The sequence below is a fragment of the Phaseolus vulgaris genome, chromosome 5, assembly GCF_000499845.2.
Source record: "Phaseolus vulgaris cultivar G19833 chromosome 5, P. vulgaris v2.0, whole genome shotgun sequence".
Classification (NCBI taxonomy): Eukaryota; Viridiplantae; Streptophyta; class Magnoliopsida; order Fabales; family Fabaceae; genus Phaseolus; species Phaseolus vulgaris.
The window spans coordinates 7,823,711-7,833,499 of NC_023755.2; the positions used below are offsets into that span (position 1 = coordinate 7,823,711).

The 9,789-nt window shown below is 35.7% G+C and overlaps 1 protein-coding gene across 1 annotated transcript; it reads right to left on the minus strand.

Moving 5' to 3' along the window:
* Window positions 1-727: 727 nt before the first annotated feature.
* On the minus strand, window positions 728-3,328 carry LOC137835066 (uncharacterized). The gene is made up of 6 exons (XM_068643404.1): window positions 3,222-3,328; window positions 2,763-2,857; window positions 2,361-2,625; window positions 1,888-2,084; window positions 1,429-1,616; window positions 728-1,182 (listed from the first exon to the last, which is right to left on the minus strand). The coding sequence occupies exons 2-6, from the start codon at window positions 2,855-2,857 to the stop codon at window positions 887-889; spliced, it is 1,041 nt and encodes a 346-aa protein (XP_068499505.1). The 5' UTR covers window positions 3,222-3,328; the 3' UTR covers window positions 728-886.
* Window positions 3,329-9,789: the final 6,461 nt, after the last annotated feature.

The window sequence follows — 9,789 nt, forward strand, 5'->3', positions numbered from 1 at the left end:
ATATTTTGATATTTTTTTTCTATAGTATACGATCCATTTTTATTTTTGTAAAATAAGTTGTTTTAGCTGTTTTTGTTAAAAAAGTTACATTTTTACATGTTAAGTTTTTCTTTGATGTTTTTGCATTGTAAATGATTTTTTTTTTAAAGTTTTGTTAACCTTAAATCTTAAACCCTAAACCATCTAGATTTATAGATATGACGATGTCAGTCTAGTGGGTCATTTTTGTTAGTTTAACATGTTTTTTTACATAAAATTTCTTTATAGTTAGATTTTTCTTTGTTTTTATTTTAGATATGTTGTTCTTTGAAATCTTTGTTGTTTTCAGAATTTTGTTTGCATCAAAGGGTCATTATTTACTGGAATTTTTTTTAACCCTGTTTTCATTTATGTGAGTAATTTTGCTTTCATGAGTCCTATTTTAAAGTCTTAAAACTGGCTGAAATATTTTAACAAAAAGTTTAGGTAGTTTTTGATGAAAATTAAACTTTAGATCAAATTTAATAGAATTAACCTATGTGAGATTTGAACTTGTTTTCTTTCTTTTGTAAATCACTTAGGTTTACAGATGTTCCAAAACTTGCATGAATTTCTTTTTGAAACTGCTTGGTTTTTATACACTTTTGAGATGATTTAGGCCATTTACCAAATGATATACAAGATTGGTCAATAAAAATTAGGCTTTATATACTTTAGTTAAGATGAGGAGAAGAGAAATAGGAGAATATGAAGGGAAATATTGAAATAATATTTTGGCCTGTTAAACAAGACATTGTATAAGGTAAAATTCATCATTTTCCCAACTATGAATACAAAACTGGGCAATGGGCATCTAGATTTGTCAAATAAACAAGTAGAAAAATAAGAACTTTGAAATAAACAAAAGCTACTTAGATTTCTTGGAATTCTTTAAACGTTCAGAGGTTAGAAATGTAGCATCATCCCTAATGAAACTCCACCAAAGGTAGGTAAGAGGAACAGTAATGGCATGCCTAAGAGCTTGTGCATCCAGAAGTCCTTCATATGGAGGGAAATCATATATCTGTAGGCACATTGCAAGGCCACTAATAAGAACAACAAATCTAATCTTCCATCGAGAGGGATGGTGACTAAAATCACCCCAAATTGCCCATGTTGCAAGTTGTCCTACAGTCATTGATAGACAAACTTTTAAGTTCCATTCTGCAAAGTTTTAAAAAATTCCATAAAAATCATAAGAAAGTGGGAAAAAATGGTATGAATAAGGAAAAAAAAAAAGAATAGTGAAGGAAAACACACTAAAATTTCTATCTTTACAGCCACACATTTGGATGGAATAGATAATTAATAACATATTTCTGAAAGGAAAACAAAGTACACATGGAGCTTTCATGTAATTCTTGTCCTCAGGAATAATTATTAGTATAAAGATTACTTGAAGATACTTACCATGGTCTAGTTTAAAGAAGTTGAGGTACATTATATGAGTGGCCACAAAAGATATCAATGGAGCAGGAATCATAACTCTAGTAGCTTCATCTTTTACATTGAAGCTTCTTAATATGGCCAAAATCAAGGAATATCCAAGGAGAGCAACTGCAGAAAAGTAGTCTAGCTTCTCTATTAACTCACAATATCTGCATTTCATAGTGAGAACGAAACATGTTACTAAATTAAACAGATAATAAGATAGGTTGTTTATTTTTCTTTCAACTAGTTTGGTGGGATTTTAGGAAATATAGTCATTTTTTTAAGGAAGGAAATATAGCCTTTAAAGAACAATAAAAGCATCAACATGTGTAAGTTCGAATACCATTTGCATTCGCTATACTGAATCCAAGTATAAGTTAGAATAGCAGTTTCCTTGGTAACATTAAAATATCAAAACTATCTGCTTAAGTGACTTACCTACTATGAAAAATTGCACTCCAAAACCAGGAATTCAAGGACAAGAGCCCATAAATATGCCACAAACTAGCATATTCATAGTAGGGCCTCTTGCGTGCCTTCAGAGGAAGTTTATTGTATATAAGAGTGAAAAAGGACATCCAACCATGGAAATGCATTACAAGATTGAGGGAAGAAAAAACCATGGAAGCAGGATCCTGAGAAAGGGATGACATGTTAGATCTCTAAACAAAAAACTTGATATCTTTGGACATCAATTCAAAGGACAAAAGTTGTATGTAGTTTAATAGGTATTGCTTGTATTATTGTCTAATCATAATTAGATTTTTCTTCTTCTGATAATTCAGTAGTAAATTTGCATCAAACAATCATTAAAAAAACCAGAAGTAAAATTTCAATTTTGATTAGATAACAGTACAAATATGTTAAAATTGAAATGAAGTATAGAATGAATTGGTTATCTAGTAACAAACCTGTATTCCATATATACGCTTAAAGGGCCATTTACCATGGTATTTTTCTGGATCTTTATTCAGTAACTCCCTTTCTTTCTCTCTATTTAGCATGCAATAGTATTGACAGTTACTTTTGCAATGCCCCTTTTTCCATCGTGCATAAAGTGGCTCTACCATGCCCCATGGAGGACCAACAACAGGTACTTCATCTGCAGAAATTTTACAGTTTGGAAAACATCTTTTCCCAATGCATCCACTTTCCTCACATTGTTCTACACAATTCCTAATGTCCAGAGAAAAACAAGAACATGAAAAAAACCCCATAATTTAATTTTGTGTAAGATGTGTTCGAAATTGAAACAACAATTTACATGTTTTCACAAAAGAAGATTTGAAGAAAGATTAGAGTTATGTATGCACCTGTATCGTGGATCAGCATCACCAGCACTTGCATTTGATATTGCAATAAATGGTGAAAACACCAAAATGAAAGCAATAACGTAACAATTCAACATCTGAACAAAAGATTAGAAACTCAATGGTTAATAACTTTCAATATATTGAAATAGATCACAAATTCAATACATAACGATTCTGAAAGAGTAAACTATTATGTTCCACCTAACAGACCACATTTCAGAAATATGATATAGAAGAGTATCCATGCACTAATTTGATATCCAATTTAGCTCTATTTCCAACATAATTTTTTCCATTTTCTATGTAAAAATATGAATTTTCATTTCCTTCAAAACTGTACTTTGAAAGAAGTATCAGATGGAAGAATGATAAGAACCCAAAAGAAAAAATAAAACGAGGTTGTGGAAAAGAAATGGAAGCAAATGCAGCAACAGAGGGGGGAAGGGGGAGACATTTTACCTCGGTGGTGGTGAGAAATTTGCAGAAACGAAAGTTTAGTTCAGAAGTTTGAAGTGTTAAAAGGAATCCAGAAATGACGGAAACAAAAAAGAAAAGAGACAGGTAATAATTTATTACACTTTCGATTTTAACAAGACCAAGTCACATGAAAGGATAGAAGCCATTTGTGATTTTTAAAATCAAACCAATGATTAACTCCCTAAAAGTATATGACTCCATTTTATTTTTAATGAAAATCTCCATTTTTTTTCTTTTGTTAAAGCCTTTCTTCTCAAAAGGCACGATGTATTCATACAAATTCTGTTTTTGTTTTATTTGATTATTTTGAATTATTACGTATTTATTTTAAATTATATTTTTTTATTCACATTTAGTATTTTAAAAAATATGTACACATATAAATATTAATTTTAAATATTTACTAGTATAATAAATATAATCATATGAAATTGAAGAAATAACTAATTATATTTTAATTGGACAAATTTGGTCTCATTGAAATTTATTGCGATTTACTCTTTATTTTAGTAATAATTGTTGTTACAAAGGTTGAGTACTATCTTATAGAACAATTTACTCCTTTTATTTGCTTCGTGAAATTATAATTTTTTTTATGTTAATGTCTATTATGTTCAGTCCCCTTTCTCACTCAATCTCGGTTCAAATGGGGTAGGTACATGTAAGAGTACTTTGATGTTCAAGTTAGTATTATATTTTATGAGCCCAATTGTTTGTTAATTAAGGTTTCAAGACTATTTAAGATTAGCATTATTATTAATCATGTGTTAAAGGTGATTGTTTAGTTGGTAATATCTGATTGTCAAGCCGAGATAGTATCGCCTAGGTTGGCAACCGATGTTCATGTCAAAATCATATTATGATGAAATTGTCTCGGCGACCTAGTTGCACACTCGGTTATCGAGTAGTACATTGGTTCCCAGACTCGAGTTCGATTGCGATGAGTCTTGAAAGAAAAATTTATTTTCTTTGTTGAGTTAATGTCGGGACCATATAGTACACTGACCCCAAGCCTCTCGAAGGTAAAAGGCTTTGAAGAGTCTAGACGGTTCTAAATGTGGCCATTGTGTGTCAAGGACATGAAAGGTTGTTTCATCGTGGCAATGAAGTTGAATCGCTCTGACGGTTAGGGGGTTACGATAATTGGTTTGCCTCCCACCCCTACATGGCTATAAATAGTGGGTCTTATGGGTCACTTCTATCGTTATCTTTTGCTTTAGTTTTGTCTGATATAGTGTCGGTTGGAGATCTCGAGTGATTTTTAATCTTGGTAAATTATGTCTTCATTCTCTTTTGACACTAGTTCATCTTCGGGGTTCTCGGGTGAGATGTTCTCGATCCATGTGAACCAACACGCAAAGCATCAACCGAGATGCTCTCGATTCATATGAATGAACACGCAAAGCATCAACTAAGATGTTATTCGTCAGCGTGAACCAACACCCAAAGCATCAACCGAGATGCTATCGACCTGTGTAAACAAACATGAAAATATCAAACGTGCCCCAAAAGCTGCAATAAACTTGGCAAGCATAGAGCTACCGAATCAAGTGACAAATTGAAATACATAAGTTAAACATGAAAGCCCAATAAAGTGTTATCAATTTAAAATCAATTGTGTCGAGCTAAAATAGTAACAATATCAAGTGTAAGCGAAACACACCTTGGTAAAAAAGAAAAGAAATCACAATAAAAAAGGAATGAAGAAAGTTCTAATTGACAAAAATCGAGCAATATGTCTCGACTGGTACTTACAAAATATTATACAAAATCAATAGTATGGTCGGAGCCAATGAGTCAAACAAAAAGCAGAAAGGGAGGAAGTAGTCGCCGTCATGCTCCTATTGCCCGACAACATCCTCAACATCGTCGACTTGTGATGTGAGTTGATTTTAGATTGATACATCTTATAGGTTTCACTTTTGTTTAAGCTTTTTGAGATTAACAATCATGGTGAGAAACCCAAAGAAGATTCCCACTGGAAACGAACTTAACCAAGTGGCTAAGTAAGTCTGAATGTTCACTTCTAGAAGGCAAAGAGAAAAACACAACTATGGTGAAGATGATGATGATTAGAGGTTTCACTTTTGTTTAAGCCTTTTGAGATTAAATAATTATGGTGAGAAACCTAAAGAAGATTTCCACTGGACACGAACTTAACCAAGTGCTTAAGTGTGGAAGTTCACTTCTAGAGGGCAAAGAGAAAAACACAACTATAGTGAAGATGATGATGATAACTTGTGGAAATAAATGAACACAAGATGAAGATAACACGATGAAGACCGGAATTAAAAGAATAACATAAGAATATAAAAAAGGAATGAAAGATGGTGCAATAAGAAGAAAACAAAAGAGAAAAGATGAAGGGATGAAAAGAGTTTATGGAGAAGGGGCAAGGAATCATGCCACTTGGTAGATGGATTACTCCAAGATGAGTGATGAAGAGCTGCCACTTGAAGTGCACAAACACTCAAGATAAGACCCACAAAGGAGAGGACTCAAGTATGACTAAACACTCCAACAAAGTTTATTTTCTATTTCAAAATTCAATATGTCTTTTACAAGAGGGGAGGCACCCTATTTATAGATATGAGTGCCTTGGAGAGGAAGAGATGAAGGGTAGGGGTGTAAATGACTACAAACTTTTAGAAACTAGGTCAAATGTGAGCACATAGTGTTGATCAAGAATGATCAAGAGCTTTGAAGAATCCAAATCCAAGGTGTTTGATGAAAGACTAGTGTTGCTGCTGTGTATGGGTGGGATCTGGGTAGATTAAAGTGTAATCCACTCCTTGTTTGAATCCAGAACTGATTTGATTTGAAAACCTTTTTAAAATGGAATGTTTTATCGAATCATCTGGTTTGTTTTGTTTTTAGAAGGTTTTGAAAAAGGTTGAAAGTTGTTTGACTTGGTTGACTTAACTATCAAACTAAATCAATCAGTTGTTTCGTGTTTTCAACCGATTGTTTATTTGAAAATCCTAACAAAATCCTGTTTTGATTTGTGAATCTCTCTTAAATGATTTCTAACTGAATGTGTTATTGCTTTAAATGTTTTTGATCATTCTTTGGAGTATAAAAAGTTTGTTATACGCTCCTGGAAGGTTAAAAAAATAGTTTTGAGAAATCATAGTGCAATTTGAATTTCATGTTTTCAAGATTCACTTCAAGCTTTGGATTGGGGTGTACTTCTGATCTTTAATCTTTGTAATACCCAGGTGTATTCTATTATCTTCTTTCTTGATTACTGTATTTCTGTAATTGAGTGTAAGTGCAGAATTAGAGGGTGTTCCGATTTCTGTGGATTGTTGTGCCAAAAGGAGTGTGTTTCTTGAAGGGTTCAAGGTCACTCTTTTGGTGGTTTGTGTTGTAATCTGTTTTGGTTGCATAGTAGAAACCTAGAAGTTTCTGGGGACTGGATGTAGCTCTTGGATTAAGAGCGAACCAGTATAAACTGTCTGTGCACATTTCTCTTGCTCTGATCTCTTTAAGATGATGTTTTTAAGTTGTTTTAAATTCTCTGGTATAAACAACCGATTGAATCGAAGAAACAACCGGTTGTTTTTCTGTGATTCATCTTAAAACAATTTGTATTCTTGGCTAACTTGGTTCCTTTTCTGGATTTCTTCACTGAGTTTCATTAAACCTTCAAAAGTAATTCTAAATCTCTTTCAAACAATTCACCCCCTATTGTTTAAAGGCCATATATTCTAACATATAAGGGAGTCTTCTAGAATCTAAGTCAAAGGTGAGCACATAGGTGAGTTTTTAGAAACTAGGTTAAGGTGAGCTTTGGCACAAGTCCAATTTACTAATTACACCTTCTTCTAGCTTATTTTTCTAATTGAAGCTCAAAATGAGCCCAATTTATTTACTTAACTTGTCTTGTAAGAAGACTAGAAGGAAGAACTGCCGATATTCTAGTTCATGTCCAATTTTCCCTCTACTGAGGCTCTTTTGAGATTTGGTGGGGCCTTGTCTTGCATGTTGAGATGACTGACCTAGTTGTGAAGAGTCTGTGGTGTCCTTAGTCATTTGTTTATTGAGTTGGTTTGTATCAGCCTGGGGACATTGTCAATAGGTATGAGCTCACCCTTATAGACATCCTTTGAAACATCAAACTTGCCTTTGTAGACAAGAATACTATAAAAGAAGGACGTTTGTCGGATGACCTGATTAAATTCCTCTTCGTGAACACCGAGAACATAATCTTGAAGCTTTGCCATCTAAGGGTTGGGTATGAAGCCAGGATCAATTGGGTTGGGCTGACTAGACACCATGTTTAGTGAGTGGGCTGGAAGGAAGTGGGGCATTTCAGGAATCAATGCCCAAATGATAAATAAGTCAACATTGTAGAAGATTTCGCGGACGAGGACCTTTTAGTCTGTTGCGCGGATAGTAGTGTAGATTCCTGGGTCATGGATTCTGAAGCATTGCAGAATCTAGTTAATGGAGACTTTGGAAAGGTAAGACTAGCGAACAACAGAACTCTTGATGTTACGGGCATGGGTGACATAGTGTTGAAGACACCAGTTGGTTTCTGGACTTTGAAGGATGTCAGAGTTGTTCCAAGCTTGACAAAAAGTTTGATTTCTATTAGGCAGTTGGACGAACAGGGACATGAAGTGAAGTTCGGAAATAAGCAGTGGAAGATCGTCAAGGGAAATCTTGTCATGGCCCACGGAAGAAAGAGAGGTTCGTTGTATATGGTCGGATTACCGTCTGAGGGAGTGACCATCCCAGTTCAGAAGATAAACAAAGTCCGGTTCACAAAATCTTGTGGGCAGAAGAGGATTGTCTTTACAAGAGAGAAACCCAGAGCCACAGGTCAGATTCAGGATGAATGAGCATGGAAAGGTTCAGGTAGACCAGTCAGAGGTACTTCTGGCAGTGGGTGCACGGGTCGTGCTTCAGCTGAGGTTCCTAGATGACAGTGGGTTAGGAGAACTAGTTTTCCAACTATTGTATGTTTGTTCTCAGGCTATTCCAGGATCCAGTAGTTCCTGTAAGTGGGAGCCGGTAGGAACAAAGGATGGGTCAGTGGCTGTTTCAATCATGACGAACGTGTTGAAACTCAGGGGAGTTTCAACGAAGTCTTCAAGATGATTAAGAAGGCTAGTGACAACTAGAGGTGGAACAGTGAGTTCCGTCGACAGATTACAGAAGTACATGTACACAGTTGAAGCGCAGGTGGACATTGTTTCGTGGCTTCAAGTGGGAGATTGTTGGGTATGAAACTAGAACCAATTGGGTTGGTCTGACTAGACATTATGTTTAGTGAGTGGGCTTAATCATTGTACATAGTTGAAGCGCATGTGAACATTGTTCCATGGCTTCAAGTGGGAGATTGTTGGATATGAAACCAGGACCAATTGGGTTGGGTTGACTAGACTAGACACCATGTTTAGTGAGTGGGCTTAATCATTGTACATAATTGAAGCGCAGGTGAACATTGTTCCGTGGCTTCAAGTGGGAGATTGTTGGGTATGAAACCAAGACCAATTGGGTTGGGCTGACTAGACACCATGTTTAGTAAGTGGGCTTAATCATTGTGTCTCTTTTATAATCTCTATTTAAAGAGATCATTGTACTTGTAATTGGTGTGCAACAGGACAGAATGAAAACCTAATAGTTGCCCGTGTGGATGTAGGTTGTCGTTGGCGATTGAACCACGTTAAATCCTGTGTTGTTTATTTTTGCAGTTGATTCGTGATTATGTGTGTTGCTTCCGCGTGCGTTTTTTCCCATCACTAAGCCTTGGTGCTTTCTATCTTCCTTACGACTTCCTCACAAGCATGCATTATCTCTACGAGACTTTGCTCCAACTCTTTCACATCGGCCACTAGATTCGACATGTCATTTTGAAGCGATGAATTCTCCTTCTCCAGTAGGGTGTGTTGGGTCTTCTTCAAAACCCCCAACTTGCAGGCGAATGACTCCCTATCAAAGTCGGCCACCTGAGCCCTTTCGTCAAACTCATAATTGGTCTCTAACGTCGCCTTTAAAAAGATGGAAGAGTCGGCCAACTCTTGCTTCAACTTCTCAACCTTTGTCGAGGAAGCTTGAGACGGTTCATCCCCAATCACCCTACCGAGCATAAGAGCACGACTTTGAAATTCTAGGCATGTCGAAACCAAATCGGCCGTAAATGTAGAAGCCATTGACCCTTTCTCAGAAGGGGTTAGAGAAAATGTGATCTCCTTGTCCAATTTAAAGTTGTTTCCCATCAACGTCGAAGCCAACAAGTTGCAAACAACCTCAAAATTTGGACGACCCCTTTTCGGGGATTTCTTATGCGACTTCGAAGATTTCCCACTTCTCTCATTCCTTTTTGTTCTCTTTTTCTCAACAATGAGAGAGAGACTCGTGTTGAGAAACGAGATAAAGGTCGGTGCTACTCCAACTGGTTCGGGAGCAGGAGTTCTCGAACCATCCTCGGGCTTCCTACTCCTATTATGGCGAAGCTGCTTCAACATAATCTTCATACCTAGAGCTTGTTGACCCATAACGCTTGAGAAACATAAAATTTTTTTTAGCAAATTTAAGACCG